Genomic DNA, 20082 nt, shown 5'->3' with positions numbered 1-20082 from the left:
GAACTGTTATCTACCCTACAAGTGGTTTAGTATGGCTGATATAACTTCATACATTTTATAACATTGTGTCTCACGAACCATAGTAGTAGGAATTCCTCTCTGTACGTACATGTGTTTGTGTGCTAACCCTGGATGAGTCTGTATGTGCGTCCCTGTGTGTGTGTGTGTGTGTGTGTGTGTGTGTGTGTGAGGGTTCAAGAGGGAGCAGCAGGCGCTCCCGTGTCCTCCTAAGTGCTCCTGAATGTCACATCCTATCTGCAGCCCGTCCCCGAGGCTCTAACGGACACTCCATCCACTTGTCAGGTGATTAATCTCCGCTCCTCTCTCTGCCTCGTCGGCTCTCCGCCGCGTATCCGCTCTGTACACACAGCTTCGTCAGCCGTTCACGGGGCCATCACACTCACACACACTCATCCAAATGACAGTCCCTCTCCCAGTCACTTCCCAGTGAAGATCAATGAGGGGACGGATGTATAATTTAGTACATTAATTTAGAGGTGGGGATGGTTTTTTTGTGTCAGTGCTTTGAACGGCAGGATAATCGTGATTCCTCAGAGGATGAAGTTACACGAGAGAGAGAGAGAGAGAGAGAGAGAGAGAGAAGTAGAGGTAAAAGGTAACAGGAATAGGAGTGGATAGCTCAAATCTTAGCTGATTCCTTATATATATATGTGTGTGTGTGTGTGTGTGTGTGTGTGTGTGTGTGTGTGTGTGTGTGTGTGTGTGTGTGGTGGCTGATGCAGAAACACCTGGGATGCCCTGGGAAGCTGTGTTACGGCGCTAATGGGCTTCTGGGGGCAGAGCGTGTCAGGGCTGGTGCTTAGGTGTGACCCCTCAGCTCTCACTGCTGAATGCTGATCAGCGATGGGAGGGCTGAGGCGAGCACACGGAGGATGAGACAGCAGTTGAGATGGCATACCTGTACATGTATGTATTAAAGGACAGACACAGACACGCAGAGAAAGAGCGGCCTATCAATATGACAAGCTGGACAAGCTGGTCACATATCACAATCAGAAGATCTTAATAAATCCCTGCAGGGAGATGGCTTGAATCTGCCGTGGTCTGCCGTGGTGAAGCACCTCTCGTCCTCCATAAAGGCGAGGCGTTCATGTAAAGTGGATGGGTTATTTCTGTCGAGGGCCGGCGCTGAGCGTTTACTGTCTTACTGTCTGACCGCCACTGCACCGCCGAAGAGCAGAAACCCTCCATTTTCCAGCAGCCCTGCGCTGAAATATTTAGCCGCTCAGTCCAGGCTCAGAAAGGCAAAGTGCGTTTAATGAGATGTGCCGTGCCATCTCCATCTTGTAACTCCCAATTGAGGTAGACAATGAGATTTCATTGGCCCATACAGTGTAATCCTTGACTTCCTTAATGTAATTGGAAATCAGAGTCCCCTTCAGAGTGTCCCTTTCTTCCTCAAAGCAGCTGGACGGACTTTTTTTTTTTTTTGTATCTGTGATGTTATTGGTCTCTAAAAGGCTCAGGATGTGGATCATTTATTGTGGGAAACCAATAAAGTTCCTTTATGACGGTGCCAGGTAGTCTTACATGTGTATCAGTGCCTGAAGCCTTTAGTTTTATCAGCAACGTTACACGGTTGTATTAGCGGCTGCTGCGGGCCAGTTTGTTGGATTGTGGGATTAAACTTTGGGTCAAGTCTGCCGGTTATTCTCCGTATTAATGATGTAAAAGTTGTGTCTCTGTTGAGTTAAGGTGTACAGATGCACAATATCCTGAGAGGATTACTTCCCAAAACAAGTTTTCAGAGTGGAAGACAAAGAGATTAAGCCATGTCTGCTTGTCTCATTTTCTATTCTGCCCAAAATATAAATATATAAATTTATATTTTTCTCCCTTTTTCACAATTTTCCACTCTTTCAACCCGTCGCATCGCTCTCCGGCTCCAGCTGTTGCCACGGCTCGACCAGTTATTCACACATAATTACAATCTATTTAGGAGGAATCACTGAAAAGACCGGCGCTGTTAGCAGCTCATTTTCTACTAAATTAACTTGTGCTCAGAACAACTTGAGTACAGCCGAGGAAAAGGGGCCCTCCTAAATATTTCTGTATTGCCTGTAAGTAAAAGTCGTAATGAATATGAGTTTTTCATCACACACAGACACAGTGTTGGGAGTTGGGGCGCCGTTAATTGAAATGTTGGTTGTTTTGTGTAAAAATAGCCGTGTGGCGCTCTGATAGCCTTTATTAGTCTCTCGGGCGCTGTTTAAATGGCACACAGAAAATGTCATGTGTATGAATCTATTACTGCTTGCAGATAATTGAGGAAGTGAAAAATGCACAGAATACACAAATAAAGTGGATTTAGACTTTATATATGTTTATATTTAGATTTATAACTGTATTTTTTTTTATGGTAATTGCACTTAATTCATCTGATAACGACGATAATCTGTCTTCCATTGTTTGGTGAAGGTGTACCTTATACAACCGAATGTGGCTGTCAGGCTCCGCCGGCCTGTATGAGACATGACTCTAATGTGTCACAGTGAATGGAGAACAGCAGGGCGGGAGGTAGGCAGCACACTTTGTGCCCACGAGGCACGCCAAGATCAAGCAGCGGAGAGCAAGGAGACATTCCTCTGCATACATGAATATCATTCCAGCGAGAGAGGAAGAAGAACAAAGGCCGCAGAAGTTAATGGTGTTTTTATCTCTTCCAAGTGCGTCTTCGGCGTCCTCATGCAGGCGCCACGTTCAAAGACGAGAGAGAAAGTAGCTCAGCAGGAGTTCTTTGTGGCAATGTGTTTTTCTTTACCTCCTATGTCCCTCATACTGTAGAGCCGTATCGATGTTTTATTATATGGTGATGTGAGACTAGCCCTGCGTTCCAATATCAATACTACAGTACCAGTGTCCTACTACATCCTGGTCATATTTTGCAGTAATTACACAGCATGCTACTCTGGCTGTTCTGACCCACAATCCTTTGCGCGACGGAAGATACGTCGCATTGACTGAGCCGCAGAGATAGTTGGTGGCGCTAATGCTCCACCCGCAAAAGAAAGAAGGAGTAGAAGAAGAAGAGGCATTAATAGGAAGCTACTCATTTTAAAATCTATCACTTTGTCATTTTTTTGATCAAAAATATCATTGGATGATAATTTTGTAAAGCAACTTATTAATTTCTACAAAATAAGTTGCAAGTATTTCATGAAAAATATTGCAATAATTGATTCTATCCATATTGCTCAGGTCTATTTTATGGAATATAAGATATGAAGAGATGGATTTGGAAAGAAAAACAAATGCAGCTGAACGCTGCGAGGTGCTGAATCCACAAATCGTACGGTGAAAGAACAACAGGAGTGACAATTTGAGCATGAAATGCTGCACAATATAGAATGCTCCTTTAAAAAAACAACAACATTAAATTATTAACATTTAGAAGAAGTATTTATTTCTATAACTCATGTACACGAAAAGTAAACTTCAGCAACTTCATTAGTCACAAAACCACGGTAACACCTACCATCTCCGAGCCATGTCAGGACATTCATCACTTATTAATGATGTTTGAAACTCATTTCCTTTGTAGTCTGAACTTTTCTGTATTAGGCTGTGTTTTCAATAGTGTTTCATTTTATTGCTAACACAAAGGAGCCCACATGTGAGTGACACCGTGCTGCTGAAGGACTGAGAAAAGATCGCTCTGCTGAATAATGATGACGTTTGAATCATAAATTAAATCAAATTAAACCTTTAATGTTTCTCCGAATGATTTGCAACAAAATCACTTGTCTGCTGAGGGAGTTGGCCTTATTCTGCACGCGCTCTTCCCCTAAACTTAATTGCTACGGTCAAGGTGCCCTTGGGCATGGCACTTAACTCCCTCTTCTCAAGGAGCTGATCTGTAACCTGCGTGTGAACATGTGTAAACACTCTCTTTATGTATGCACTGCGTTTCGTGAAGGAGAACACCCATGTTCAGCAAACCTGGACAAATAAAGGTCAAAAAAATAATGATCATCATTGCCACCAACATCACGGCACTCCAGCGTCCCCCTGCTCCCCTCGCCGCCTCTCTGCCAAACACCCAGAACAAGCTAATTAAATCTTCTGTCAGCCATGGAAATCGCTCTGCTTTCATCCTCCCTCCATTCACGTCAGTCACATCAGGGACATGCATAATGACACGTGTTTTAGGGCTGTAATTCCCCCGCGCGTGTTAGACATTTCTCTCTGGTCGCCCCCGCCTGCATCCTAATCACTAATGTGGCGCTGTTCTCACACTGTGTCGGTGCGCGCCACTCGGCCGAGACCCGCTCCTTTTCTTTTAAAAGGCGAGTTGAGGAGGACGTGTGGCAGCTTTGAGAGTCAGTTAGCGAGGCTGTGCAGCTCAGACGGCAGCAGGAGGACACACAGGTTGTGCCAAACACTCAGGTACACACACACACACACACACACACACACACACACACACACACACACACACACACACACACACACACACACACACACACACACACACACACACACTCTCTCTCTCTCTCTCTCTCTCTCTCTCTCTCTCTCTCTCTCTTAGGGCTGCCACTCGTTCAGGAATGCACACTTACCTAGGAGTCTCTGTAAAAGCAGAGCAATACTCAAAACACTGACAGGACATTTTACGAACAGCCAAAGCTCCTCACAGCAGGAGGATTTAATGCAAAAGTTATGTGTGCTTTCTGCCTGTGTTTGACTCCTCTTGCTCTCGGTGTGTGTGTGTGTGTGTGTGTGTGTGTGTGTGTGTGTGTGTGTGTGTGTGTGTGTGTGTGTGTGTGTGTGTGTGTGTGTGTGCGTGTGTGTGCGTGCGCGCGTGTGTGCGTGTGTGTGTGATGAAGCCAAGATATAATGAATAGGGACAGTGCCATCTCGTTTGGCCTTGAAGTGCTGTTTTCCAGCTGAGAGAGCCATTAACCTGTTAGTGGTGACTGAATGTGAGATTACACAAACTGCCCAGACTAAAACACAGACTTCAGGTTTCAAACGCAGCAACGCATCATGAATCTTTGACAATAACGTAAACATTTCTTTTTCACGTCTGCTCCCACTTGTGAAAATGTGGAAGTGGGTCAGTCGGCGTGCTGCTCCGGGTGCTTTCAGTTGAATACATGGGAGTTAAAATGAAATTGTTCTGTGTGTGTGTGTGTGTGTGTGTGTGTGTGTGTGTGTGTGTGTGTGTGTGTGTTCCTCAGACGAGTGCGGTGCTGTGTTCAGGAGGCTGTGCTCTGCTGGCTGTCAGCTCCCTGTTGGCCATCATCACCATCTTCCTGCCCAGTGGAGGATGTGAGAGGAGGATCTGCACCCTGGCTGGATACATGCAGATGGCTGCAGGTCAGTAGAGACATGAACACACACATCAACACAGCTGCATGCGGAGTACTCATATTTTTTTATTTGCCAGATAAAGAACTTCCTCGTCATAAATGTACTGACAAAGATCCTTAAAGTCTTACATCTATTTAACATAAATGTTTTCAGAGTCGTCCCTCTCAGATATAAGGGATGCTCTCGGTAACAAGCACTGATACGGCTGCTTGTTACCACAACTATAAAAAAAAAAAAAAAAAAAAAAAGGGAGCTGACTTTGCCCATCAATCAAAAAACGAAAGAAACAACTCGAGGACAACTGCTGCTAGGCAACCAGAGTCTGCATGGCGTGGGTGAGGCGGCGAAGGGAAGGCGAGCATAGATTTAGAGCCTGCTGTAAAAAGACAATTATGCCTCCTTAACACAGGTCATTGGTTCAGGGCTACGTGTGACTTATCAGGACGCCGCTTTCACTCGAACAGCGAAGTAGTCCCGTAAACACGACGCGGGCTCGTCCGCAATTGAGTTTTAAAAACCAATAACACACCACGGCTCATGTCACTGTTTGGTACCGGCCTCCACGCGCTTGCCTTGTGCATCGGACCATTTTAATGGCAGCTGGTCTACAAAGGTGAAGCGTTTTCCTGTTACATGAGAAGATACGGTTCATGTGTGTTTTCAGTCAGAGCAACATATTGTCCTGTACCTGTTGCACTTTTACGTTTACCACCGTAATACTGTAAGAAGCAGTGATTGCGCTGCTGGCTTGCTGATGATAAATTAATATGACATATTCCTGTGTACACACTTGTGCTGCTATCGAGTGAACAGCAAGACTCTAACAAATGACTGAAAGTAGAATTATTTTGGGACTAAATGCCTTCAAACCTTTTGACATTCCTCTCAGCTGTCGTTTGTGTTCAGTGCCAGTTAGCAAATGCTTTGATAGCATGTTGGCAAGCTAATGTTGAGCCTGTCGCATTCAACGTGCTAAATGAATACGCTTGACCTTCTCGACTTGAAGTTTGCATTTGGTTAAAACAATCGTTTTGCAGCTTGCCAGCATGACTCCTGACTCTCGGCCTTGTGTTTCTACAATTGTGGTCATTTCTGCCCTTCGAGCACTTCTGTTGCAGATGTAATTTAGTGTGCGACGAGGTGCAGTGCTATATGTTGATGCACCGCAGTGCATCTGTCACGTGTCACTGCACTGTTGGGTTGTGGATTGTTTCTAAGGTTGTGTAACCACTCTTGTTGCAAGCTTACATACAATAGTCAATGATATAGCCTTGAATATTTTCACATTAATAAAGTCAACAGTACAACCTTGCTATTTTGAACAGTTGTTCTGGATTACTCATCTAAAGTATGATTGTATATTTCATTCATCACAAGAAAAGCCTTGTTAGGAAATGAAGGGTTTTGTCTACGTTAGAGGGCTTTTAATTTGAAACAGACTACAGGAAGTGTTGAGTTTGCATTTTGTCGTAAAGCAGTAACTTTAGCTGGGCAAACAGTAGTGGATCAAAAAGAGGCTTCTGTTGATCAGTCAATACACTTTAAATGTCAATATGAGAACTCTGTTTTTATGGGTTCTCTTGCATAACACTTTAGAGATAATTGGATCTTCAAGCACTTAAAACATTAATTAACATTAATTTCAACCAGTTCAAGTGAACTGAACATTTTCTTTCCTCACTGGGAAGAAAACAAGTGTTGTAGTGTCATTTCAGTGTAGCCTGGCAGCACTACACCTACGAACTCAAGTCGCTTCATCTCCCCGGTCAGTTCTTCAGATGCACAAACCTTTAATTGGTATTTTTACCGCCCCTCATTTACTTATGTAACCTCTGTCCTTTCCAATATTGAGTAGCTAATTTACATCCCTGCATGTGGCATTTAACTAAGAATAATTAGAGAGTGAATTCATTGAGTCGGTTAAATCTTTATTGACAAAGGTGAAACTTTCACAGGGTATGGTTAATGGTGTGTTTAAAGTGGTGCTTATTGCTCACAGCCAGACTCTCATACTTCTCTGTCTGACTCCAGAATCAGATCAATGTTGCTTTGGGAAAATGAGAAAGAGTCTGCTCAAGGCGAGAGAGCTAAACCTCTCATGAGTGAGTGAGTGAGTGAGTGAGTGTGTGTGTGTGTGTGTGTGTGTGTGTGTGTGTGTGTGTGTGTGTGTGTGTGTGTGTGTGTAATCCTATTCTGTGTCTATCGTAGCTACAGACTTTGCTAAATAACAATGCGGAGCGAAGAGCCGGGGCTTTGTTCCATTTCCAGGTCGACTCTCTCGTCTAGATAGACGGAGGTTTCACAGAGAGCCCACAAAGCCCCCGAGGAGGGCAGTTCAGAAGAGTGTTTGTTTTCCCCGGCACTGTGAGTGTGTGTGTATGGTGTTGAGAGAGTGCTATCAAAGTGGCCTGATAAACTGCAACAAGCAGATTAAGAACAATGCTTTTCTTTGTGGTATGCATATCATCAGTGGCTTTCGACGGTGTGTGTGTGTGTGTGTGTGTGTGTGTGTGTGTGTGTGTGTGTGTGTGTGTGTGTGTGTGTGTGTGTGTGTGTGTGTGTGTGTGTGTGTGTGTGTGTGTGTGTGTGTGTGTGTGTGTGTGTGTGTGTGTGTGTGTTTTCGAGCATATTGGGAGAAATGAAGTGCTGATGAGATGCTGCTTGTCAACTCTCCCTGCGCAGCTAGAAGTGATGCCTGTTTTGATCCCCATGTTTTCTACAAGATCCCTGACAGGCAACAGAGATACCAGCGCACATGTGTGTGTGTGTGTGTGTGTGTGTGTGTGTGTGTGTGTGTGTGTGTGTGTGTGTGTGTGTGTGTGTGTGTGTGTGTGTGTGTGTGTGTGTGTGTGTGTGTGTGTGTGTGTGTGCGTGTGTGTGCGTGTGTGTGTGTGTGAGAGCGTGTGTGAGATGATGTGTAACTCTACTTATGAGGGCCAAAAGTCATTGAGAAGAGAGATAAAGAAAATAAAGGATGTCATTTTGCTGATCATACTTTAATTCAGAGTTTGGGATCAAGACTAAGATTGGAATAAATTAAAAATATGTGGAGACGAAGGTAAACTTACATTGAGACACTTGGTTGGTTCATACAAACTATTGTTAAAACTTTGTTGGTATAGTGAGACATAGTGTAAAGATGCGGTCAATAAAAAGTGGAACTGGATTTTCAGATAGTAAATAAAGGGTTGGTGGTTGGTGTTTTTGGTGACTGGATGGACAGAACGTCTCAGACGAGGGCTGCATGGGCCAAACCAGGAAAAGCCTTTTTTTCGAGGTAAACCCGCCCGGCTCCTTTACTTTCTCGGCCCAGCGGTCCCGTGGGTGCAGTCCAGAATTAGCTGTGAACTTGCTAACCCTCCATTGGTTCGACTCGACGCTCCATCCAGTGGTTTGAGCAGCTGCGCCGCCGAGCGCTGCCGCCATCAATGTTTTACGCTCCGAGAAAGGGAGGCACAGCATTTTCTGTTTGCTACGACGGGGAGCTTTTTTTTGCTGTCATGCATTTTTCATGTGCATGCTCTTCTTCGTGGTCAGGATCCATCGGATTGGATGGCTCTCTGGATGGGTGCTGGTGTGTGTGTGTGTGTGTGTGTGTGTGTGTGTGTGTGTGTGTGTGTGTGTGTGTGTGTGTGTGTGTGTGTGTGTGTGTGTGTGGGGTGAGAGTGAACAGACAGACATCCACAAAAGGCACACAAATTATAAATAACAGTTCTTTTTTTTTCCTATGACTTCAATCCTTCTAGCGGCTGAGATCTGAGTAACAGCAGCTTCACCTGAACTCTTGTAGGTAATAATAGTTAGTTTGACTCGGAGGCAGCTGAAGACGACGTTGGGGGTTCGTCGTGCTACGACGCTCTGCAGGCAGATTCTCGTAGTGCAGTTATCTGTTCAGGTCTGAAGACATGTCACACTCGGCTGAGTGTACAAGCACTTACTCCACATAAAAGCTTAATCTCAGCTGTTTTCCTGCAGGGTTATATCGCCACATTAACATATGGAGATCATTTACATTGTGTGCTTACATAAAAGCGTGCTGGAGATTTTATTTGCAGCATTGATTGCCTGTTGTTTTCTGTTTTTATTGATTGGACTTCAAGTGACTAGCAGGCTATTCCAGTTCAAAAACAGCTTTAGGTTTGAAAATCGTTCTTTGGGAGCTTCATGGGTTGAGAACTTGAAAGGGATCCGCCTGAAGGCTTGTTTTTCTGCTTTTGAAAGAGATATAAACCACAGGGTGTTTTTTTTTCTAACTTGTACAGTTGGAGATGTTTGTGTTGCTCCATCTGGAATAACAGCAGCAGCTTGTGGTTTTTCATTCTTACATAAAAGGAGAGAAATGGTACTCGGCAGTAGATAAGGAAACTCAAATCTGGTATTGGCGCTATATTTGGCAGCACTGTTTTAACAAATATGAGAAATTTGTTTCTGGTAGGGATCCTGCAATTTAAAAAAATGTATATTTCATGTGATGCATCATGAAAGTTGTGTTGCTTTTATCCCAAAATATCAAGACTTCACAGATTGAGGAAAGAAATCAGTTTTCAAGCTGAAAGTATAATGAATTAATTGAACACCTTTTTTGATGTTTCAAACCAAACAGATTAAGTCTCAAAAAGATGACTTAATCTTGTAGATTTAGACATCAGAATATAATTATTGTATATATATAACTTGGGAAAACCTTAATTGGTTTCAGTATTATATATTATCTACAACAGTTGTTCTTAATGTCTCTGACTGAAGAAAAAAGACATTTCAATGAGCTTTGAGCACTTAAAGATGAGTAATCGAAGTTGTTTTAGAATTGCTAGCCGTGCGACTTAGTGAAGGCAATGTTGATCCGAATTGGTTCAGACTACATCATCTCTAGTACTGGATTACTATTTATTTGCCTCTCAGGATTTAGATGTCAGCATGTTTAATATTTGCTAATTTGAGTGCTAAACACGGTTAGCATTATACCTGTTTAAAATCAGCCTGTTAGCATACTGTTGTTAGCATTTATCTCAAAGCATCAGTGTGAAGAAGTACAGGTTCTCAGAGCTGATATCATGGCATCCATCTTATCTTAATTATAGGTTATGAGAGGTAAGACTCAGTATTTCACAAACGTACGTGTCCCAACGCATATTATGAAGCGTAAATGTTCTTTTTTCTGCTTTGTCATCATCTTGCATCTTCTCTGATTTATTCTGTGACCCTCGGTGGCTCCCGGCCTTCGTGTTTGTTTGAAGCGCAGCAAGTTGCTTCTGGGGAAAGTGGAGCTCGTGTTATCCAACAACATCAGGAACAACAAGTCCACTCTTTTGATATCTGCTGATATCACAGTGCTTTGCTGCGTGTCAGCCGCAGATCTGTATTTAAATTAAAACCGTGACACTTTGGCTGCACTTGCCACGAAATGAATGAAAACTGCAGTCGCAGCAGAATGACTGAAAAAGGACTCTGTGCGGGGAAGTTATCACTCGCTCTGTGGGCCAACTTTTGGCTGAAAAAGGTTTGTAATTTGCAGCTGAACTCTGCACAACCTCAGCTGGAACCGGTGAATATTTACCTTCAAAGATCCTCTGAAACTCTGCCGTCTTATCTTCATCCTCATCAGGGTGTTTTTTTTTTTTTTTACCGCGACCCAGGGGCTGCTGGGGAAGGGAAGGGAAGGGGAGTGTGTGTTCCTGTGTGTTCCCACACATCAAGTTTCATTGTGCTGATGCTGAGGAAGCCCGGCGTGCTGTGTCAGCGCTCCCTTGGGCAAAGCTACGATGCAGATGTCCTCCGAAACACGGTGATGAAAATAGGAAGTGGCTTTGATCAAAGCACTTGCAGTCTTATTTCAGTGCTGCTGAGCCCATATGGCAGCAGTGCCAGGTGTCAATCATCTCTCCGATGCAGATGAATACATCTTCCATATCAGGCTGGATTAGAGCGGCAGACTCTATTAGCAGAACGTGTTCCTCCAACAATTAAATTACACTTAGAGACTCTTTTTTTTTTTTACTTTCATTTCTGCGTGAGGAAAGATGATTGGACCATCACTCATGTCACTATTAGTATTCTCAGAGGTCTTCGTGGGAAAAAGCTTCTTTTTCTTCCACAGCAAACCGAAGCATTGTTTGATTATCTCTGCCAACCTTGAACTCCTTCTGGCTGCCTCCAGGCACAAAATGTACTTCCTGTCCAGTTTTCCACACTGAGACGAGGGCAACTTCCGGTCAACCGCCTTATTATTTTTATTTCTGGTCAAGAGCTCTGTGCTCCGCCCTTCAGGCTGCTTCCCCTCTCATTTACTATGCTGTGTGTGTGTGTGTGTGTGTGTGTGTGTGTGTGTGTGTGTGTGTGTGTGTGTGTGTGTGTGTGTGTGTGTGTGTGTGTGTGTGTGTGTGTGTGTGTGTGTGTGTGTGTGTGTGTGTGTGTGTGTGTGTGTGTGTGTGCAGTTAATCCATGACATGTCACTCCTCCATCTTCCATCCAACTTTTCCTTTCATCTTAACTCCTCTCCTCCTGCTTCTAGAGTCTTCCCCACCAGCTCGTCTTTCTTTACCACAATCAGAATCACAGACTGCTTCTCGGTGCCTGTTTTCTGTCAATCGCTGATATTTCATTCTCTTTCATCATGAGTGCGGCCGGCTCGAGGCTTTCGCACGCACCTCAAAAGTACATTTGTGCAGTTAGGAAACTCGTTCACGGTCAAATTTCACTGATCCGCCGGAGAAGTCAGAGGCAGAAAAGTCGATTACGCCTTTACACATAAGTGCCTGCTTTGTTTTGTGCGTGTGTTTTGTGCGCTGACAGATTGTGACCCAGTTTAGATGCGGTGTGATGCTGACACTGTAACCCCCCCTTCACCTGCGACTCACAGCGCGCTGACAATAGACATTAATCATAGATGTGCGTCATGTCACTCAGAGTGTGTGTCTGTGTAAGTGTGTGTCGGTGTCACCTTTTGTTGCTTATTTTGCTCTCGCTGTTGACAGTAATGTGATTGGTCACCGTCCTCCTGTTCACACACACACACACACACACACACACACACACACACACACACACACACACACACACACACACACACACACACACACACACACACACACACACACACACACACACACACACACACATTTTTGCAGCAATGTGAACATGTTCTGTTGGTTTGCGCCCTCAAGTCTCATGAATGAAACAGGACAGGAGCAGATTTACACAGAAATTATTAATATTTACTGGAGAAACACTGCACAGCCGCTTCATATGCAAACTTAACAAAGCATTTACAAATACACAACATGTTTGATTCATTCATTAATGCATTTTCCTGCCGTATTACAGCATCTGTCAGGATTGCAAATGTAGCCAAATGAATAAACAAAAAACTGGGCCTAATGTCTACTTATGAATCAAAGCCTGTGTGTGTTAGTGTATTTGTGAATACTACTCTCACTCATTGGTCTAATCTGATGTCTACTGTAATTATGAGCACGGAGGAACTTGGCTCTGCTCACTCACTGATACATTACCCACAAAAAACACAGTAACAGGTCCAGCAGTCAATTAGAGCCGGACTGCAATTAAGACTGAACTTTCATCCTGTCCAATTCATCATTTCTTTAATGTATTTTTTTATTTACTGGAAAGGCCTCGTAGACTTTGTGTCGAGATCAACAGTTTTTTTTTTTTATTATCTAACTTTAATGTTGCCTTTTAAAGGCGTGTCTGTGCTTTGATATGTCCCTCCTCATCTAATGTGAAGAGGCAGTAGTTTCAGAGATTTTTTTTTCCGATGATATTAATGTTCTTTACAATGTTAATTAGACGTCCCTATCTTTTGTATATGCTGGAAACTCTATGATTATCTCTCTCTCTTACACACACACACACACACACACACACACACACACACACACACACACACACACACACACACACACACACACACACACACACACACACACACACACACACACACACACATACTGAAACTACCCAACCGAGTGGTGTGACGCTGCAAATGACATGTCGATGGAGGAGAGGAGGTAAGATGAAAGGAGGGAGTCTTATTTATTTTCTTTGACTTTTTTCATGTGTGTTCTGGTGGACCGCTTCAGTCCCTCCACTTCTGTCAGACGGAGGGTCCAAAACATGCCGGTCTGTTTCGTATTCCTCTCCTGTCTCTCTTCTCCTCCTGCTCCTCCGTCATTCTGCCATGAAAGCTCCAGCAAACACACACACACACACACGCACGCACACACACACACACACACACACTCACAGATTCACACACAAGCACACTCAAAGAAGTAGTGGCTATGCATATTGCATGAGTCCTCCACCTCTGAAGGCCTCTCTGCTTTTTTCATTTTGCAACTTACAGCAGAGATGATGAGGTGGAAGCCAGATCCTGCACTTAAGGGCTGTTTCCTCTCTTTACTGCCGGAGTTGCTCTTTACGGCTAGAGATCTTGTGTGCTGCAGTTTAAAATATCAATATGCAATTCAGTAAGATCTTTGTGTAGTGATTGTAAACAGCGGACACCAGGAAATTAAAGAAATCCTTTGCATATGGATGTTTCCCATAAATCCAATTACTTTGCTGCTTGTTGGCTTCACAGTCTGTGTCATGTGTTGGTGGGAAGGTTTCAACAGAAAGCTCTTCTTTTCTTGTGCCTTTGATTTGTGTCCACAAATAATATCACAGGTTTGATTGCAATAAACTCACGTATGAGGCAAGTGTCCAATTAGTTATAAGTAAATAAATAATCATATTAATCGTGAAATGTGGTGTGCGCTATGGTAACAACAATTTCTGTTATGAGGAACAGGAAGCACCTGTGCAAACACTCAGGTGTGTGTTCTGGTTGTTTGCTAGTTTTTAAGTGGATCTACAGTAGATGCTCGCAGCAGACTGCCTCAGATATGGTCACACAACTGTGTGTGTGTGTGTGTGTGTGTGTGTGTGTGTGTGTGTGTGTGTGTGTGTGTGTGTGTGTGTGCGCATCTCCCAAAAATTCCCACCAGTGCGTGTTTGTGTTTGTGTGTGTGTGTGTGTGCACGTCTCCCAGGAATTCCCACCAGTGCCTGTTTGAAGAGAACAACAGCCAGGATGACTCATTGTTGTGTCTGTGGCTGTTGGATTGCAGCTGCTTTAGTCCTCCAAACTGGGCCCTCAGCTGTAAACACACACACACTTGGATGTGTGTGTGTGTGTGTGTGTGTGTGTGTGTGTGTGTGTGTGTGTGTGTGTGTGTGTGTGTGTGTGTGTGTGTGTGTGTGAGCATGTTAATGCGTGCTCTCCTTTCAGTTTCATTTCTCTTAATGCGATCTTATCTTCATCCCTCTCATGCAGTGATTGATCCTCTGCTCAGAGGCTTCTCTTGAGTGTGCAGTGATGAGTGAGATCTTGTGCCACTTTGTCGTGTTTTTGTTTGTGCCATCTGTGTTGTCTGGAATTTGTTTTTGCTGGCAATATGAAGGCTCGAGACCGCCGGTACCTGTCACACGCACACCATGATTGATTAGGCAATGACGCTCAATTGCTATTGCTTTGGTTGTGTTTATTGACTTCCTCATTTGCATGAGGTAAATAAATGCGTTTACTCTGCTAAGTGAATTAAAAATGATGCATCGGAGACTTCTGTGTAGGTGCGTGTGTGCAGACATGTATATGCGTGTATGAATGTTGACCAACCTATTGTAAATTCCTCTACATATAGCATATGTGAAAATCATGTCATGAAACAATGGGGTTAGAGAGATTTCAGCTCATATCCAAGTCAATCACTCAGTAGCCGACTGATGTTCACAACGTAACAGAGCCTCCGTCAAGAAAGGTTGAAGATGAATTCATTTGTCACCTCAGCAGTGAATTAATTAGAAAACATATGTCGAAAATATTTTCCTTGTTAGGCAATAGTTTTGGGACATTTTGGAAATATCTGTTCATACAATATGAGTGCAGCTAGCAGCTACTTAGCTTAGTGGTGGAAAAAGAATAAAAACCATTGCTAGCATGGTTCTGGGATAAAAACTCACTAATTAACGTGTTATCCCTGGATTTCTATATTTAATATATTTTCTAAATTTGGAAGATGTGGCTGGGTCGGGGACCTGCGAAACTAAATGGAAACAAGACGGTTACATCCGTGCATAGTGGAAAATGGTGGAAAAACCGAGGGAACGATGCCGATGCCGTGTTTTGTCCCCCTGTGATCTCAGAATCTGAAGTCGTGACCCCCCGTGATTGTCGCCATTTTTATCGTTTCAGGCAAATCAGGATGTTCTGATTATATCCTTGTTTCTCGGTTGTGCCGTCTAGTGGAGTCCTCCAGTAACACACAGAGTACAGAAACAAGTGTGAGCAATAATGTTCACAATGCAAATTATTCTCAACGTGAATGTGTGGTTCAAAAGCAAGTATATCTGCAGCCTAAGCAGTAAAACTTAAATACAGCATTTTCCAGCACTAGAGTGTACAATGTAGATAAATTGTAGATAAAATAAGACGGAAAAAGAACATCCTGTTTTGAACTAGCTGAGAATATTTTCACTGCATGTGCAGCTGCTGACTTTGCAGGTCTGCACGGATAAAAAAAAAAAAAAAAACTAGAAACAGAGGTGATCCAGGGCATGTTTGAGCTTTCATGTGTCCACAGCAAAGAGAGCAGCAGAAGGAATATTTTCTCACAAGGACATCAGATGGCGGCGAGCAGCTGGGGACAGACTTTACATTCAGTGGGCTGGATAAGAGCAGGTCTCAGGTAGATTCAGGGAGGATGTCAGAGAGCGGTGCAGCAAAGGCAGCTCCACGTTTGTTGTTCTGTCTTTGAGGTAGAGAAAACCAGAGCTGCATGAGAGTTGAAGATAATCTGCACAGGAAAATAACATCTAGCTATCTCGTCTTTATATTTATGTACATACTCATACACATATATATAATACATAAAGAGATTATGATGTACAGTTAGCTGATGGGAAATCAGTTTCAAACACACAGTCATTGTGTCCCTTGGGGAGAACAATGAATCACTTTGGTCTCTTAAAAAGGCTTTTACACTTAATGGGTCTTTGTTCATTTATGGCTGTGCTTCATTTGATGCTGATGTCGCCGTGTCAACAGTTGCAGTGAAGCTGGAGGATCCATCTGATCCGTGTGTCCGATCCAACGAGACGGATTTCAAATGCACAGTCACATTTGTGTATTTAGACACCACTTCTGCTTTGTGTATAACAGTTGTTGAGCTGTACAGCCTGTAGAGTAATTCCTGTTTGCTCAGTCAGGAGGACAGTGTATCTAATGTATCACAGCTGCTTTCACATATTCACTGTGTGAAAGTAAGTCACGTCCGTCTGGCCACTCAGCCTGCAGACTACAATATATTACACCAGTGAAAGATGCCTGGAATTTATTGAGATTATAGAAGCTGACTGACATTTGGCAAGTGTGTGTGTGTCTGTGTGTGTGTGTGTGTGTGTGTGTGTGTGTGTGTGTGTGTGTGCGTGCGTGCGTGCGTGCGCGCGTGTGTGTGTGTGTATTTTGAGGATGAGCTCCAGTAAGATTGTAGCATACCACTTCGTCTTTGTCAAAAAGATGGTACACACAGGTGCATGTTTCCCCACCTTGACACACACACACACACACACACACACACACACACACACACACACACACACACACACACACACACACACACACACACACACACACACACACACACACACACACACCACATACCAAATGATGGAGAGAGGGCTTCACATTCCTATCTTGACCCCCCTGGGCCCCACATACCCTCGGCTTGATGCTTCCTTAAATCAAATACACACTCTTTGGCCGCCCTCTTCCCCACACGAAGCACAAAGCACAAGCACGCAGGCACGCACGCACACACACACACACACACACACACACACACACACACACACACACACACACACACACACACACACACACACACACACACACACACACACACACACGTGTCGTAAAAGCAGTCAGTTGTGGACGGTTCTTTATCCCTACGTCAGGACCACACTCGCATATTATTTAAGGCCTGTCCACATGCACTTACCCCCCCCCCCCCACACCCACACACACAAACGGTCTATTGACTTCATCGATCATTTTTGTAATGAAATCCGTCCTCATGTTTTCATCCCCAGATCCTCTGTTGATCTCGATGTGAGATGTTTTCGTTATATGAAACTGATATGTAACCTCCAGGATAAATTCAGAAGCTGATTAATCTTCATGTCTATTTCATGTCTAAATTGAATAAGTAAAAGTGATGAAAGAATATCTTCTGATTTATAAACAAAAAAAATCTATCATTATTTCCAGCCCTATTTTTAGATTTTAAAATTACTCACCTTATGATTGTTTCAAAAATAATAGTCCTTTTTTGTGGTGTTTCTGTTATTGTGTCCCCCTTCGCTAAACTTTCAGTTGACCTTAGATAAAGAAAATGTGTTTGCTTCTATGACACCAGCCTATTATGAAATCAGGTTTGCGCAGCGGTGTAGAAAACACACATGCGGTTACCTCCTAATTGATATGTCCTGTGTGCGTTGGGCTGCTCACGCGCCTCATGTTGATTGATCCACTGATGGGATGGATGCTCCCCAGCTTGTGATTTAATCTGTTACAGCAAAGACGTACACACCGTGTAGACAGAGAGAGAGAGAGAGAGAGAGAGAGAGAGAGAGAGATCTGCCTTTCCTCTTCTCTCTCTGGCCCAAACCATCCCTCACCTCGCTCGTCTCTGTGATTACAGTTAAAAGAGGGCACCTCACAGGAGCAGACAGACCGGGGAGGAAGATGGATGGGGCGAGCAGCCAGTCTGCAACCAAACAGATTAAAGCCTGGTCTCACCCAGCAGCCCCTCTTGTTCATTTCACTTCTTTCAGCCTGTGACTGTGGGGGTCACGACGAGGCTGCCGGGCTGAAGCTGCAGCATGAATAAGATGGGGTCACCCTGACAGATGCATTACTCAACAACACCCGGTTATGGTCTGGTTAATTGTCTTGTCTTTGAACTGGACACTGGCTCAGCTGACACTGGGACCTACTGTACCAGCCGGACCTTCCCATGGAACAAGGGGTTATGAGAGGCATTTTGGGAAGTCTCTATCAGTCAATATTTGAAGGTCCCTTCTTTTATCTGGTGTTTTATCAGTTGTCTTGATGTCCATGTTTTTGTTTTAGTACCAAAAATCATGTCAGTTTTAGTTTTAAATATCCTCCCTTCGGCCTCTCTGTGGAGCTCTACCAACAACAAACACTTTTGTGTCTGTGACTCTGAGACGCATTAATATCAGTGACCCTCTTTTCTGATTGGCTCTTTCCTGAATGGCACACGCCCAGACCAAGGACACATTTTCTTCGGTCTTGTAGCTCCACGACGGAAAGTCCGCCTACAACATTGGAGAGTTGTGCTCGACATCTGATATGAGTGCAAGTTTCAGACACCACAAACTTACAGAAGTGCAAATGGCCCAGTTGCTGAAAATGGCATAATTGCAATTCTCTGTGTACTGAGTGTTTGGTCAAGGCAGTTTAGCTGCAAGGAAAATAATACTTCATCCGAGCATTTCAAAGTCTGACACAGTGGGCCTCCAACAAAGACAAAAACCATGCCCCCAATTTGGCATTAACACCATAAAAAGTATACAAAATGAGATGATTCTCAGAGGTTCTGGAGTTAAAAGGAGCTGGCTTTGGATTTCAAAGTTGATTTATGGACATCGATTTGGATGTCTGAAACTCTGATAGTGCAATATCTATCGTGTTCAGATTCATACTTTACAGTAGAAGTCTGATATGTGATCCAAAACACTGCACTTTAGTCTTAAGATATTTAAAGTATCTCAACAGCCTCCGTGAGCCGTGTTACAGCCACCGCTGCAGCTTTAGCTGTTAGTAATGAGGCCAAATCAGGGGACCCAGTGAATCTGACTTAATATTGATTATCCTCAACTGCTGTAAATCATTTACATTTGTATCAATGTTTTATTATTGCATGTTCTGAGCAGTGTGTGTGTGCAGGCATGCGAGGCAGCTCCCCCCACTGAAAATATTCCTGCATCAATGTTGTTGAAGCAGTGTCTTCATGCTTCCATGTTTCAGCACTTAATTTGGTGAGTACAGTGTTATCAAAAACAGACGGTCAAAAGTACAACAATAGGACTCAAGTTTTAATAATAAGGATGATAATGATTTGATTATTTTGTGAAGAGGTGTTGGAGGCTCTGAATGTCTTTTAATCACAGTTATTTGCACGGACTAATCTCATAATCCTTCCAGCTACTTTCCCCATTACCCCGTCTCACTGACGGGCAGACACAAACAACCTCAGTAGGGGCTAATACTGTGTCAGCGGGGCTGAATCGCCCGTCCAAGGATGAGATGCTCGCCATCTGCTGTGTTTACACTTTCAGACTTACAGACGGTATTCTTTTGACAGCCTTTGATGCATTAATGATTTCCCTTGTCTCTCGAGTCTCTCAGTTCGGTCTAGCCCTGTTTACTCTGGAGTTAGCTGCACTCTTTCATCATAGCTGGAATTCCCCAGGTTCTCAACTTTTAACCAAAGGATGTCAGAAAGACGTGAAGTACAGAGAGAAAAGTGTATTTTTGGCAGATTTTGTAGAAAGGCAGGCTATCATTCTCACCTCATCAGTCTAATACTGCTCAACAGTGCTCATCTTCTGAACCCTTTAAAGATCTCTTCTGTGGAATTTCTGCTTTGTTAGATTGAGGGAA

At 43.6% G+C, this 20082-nt stretch overlaps 1 protein-coding gene across 1 annotated transcript in view; it reads left to right on the top strand.

The window, feature by feature from the left end:
• The window catches only part of LOC138622125 (LHFPL tetraspan subfamily member 7 protein), a 111268-nt gene that overhangs the window by 26342 nt on the left and 64844 nt on the right, over positions 1–20082 (top strand). The window contains 1 exon segment of the mRNA XM_069700666.1: positions 5202–5340. Within this exon segment, the coding sequence (XP_069556767.1) occupies positions 5202–5340 (139 nt within the window).

This window comes from Brachyistius frenatus, unplaced genomic scaffold, assembly GCF_029030835.1.
Source record: "Brachyistius frenatus isolate BFR_SWC_R1_liver_20210118 unplaced genomic scaffold, ASM2903083v1 Contig_34, whole genome shotgun sequence".
NCBI classification, from domain to species: domain Eukaryota; kingdom Metazoa; phylum Chordata; class Actinopteri; family Embiotocidae; genus Brachyistius; species Brachyistius frenatus.
Note: the sequence above shows the minus strand (reverse complement) of the source record. Positions and strands in the feature narration are given on the sequence as shown.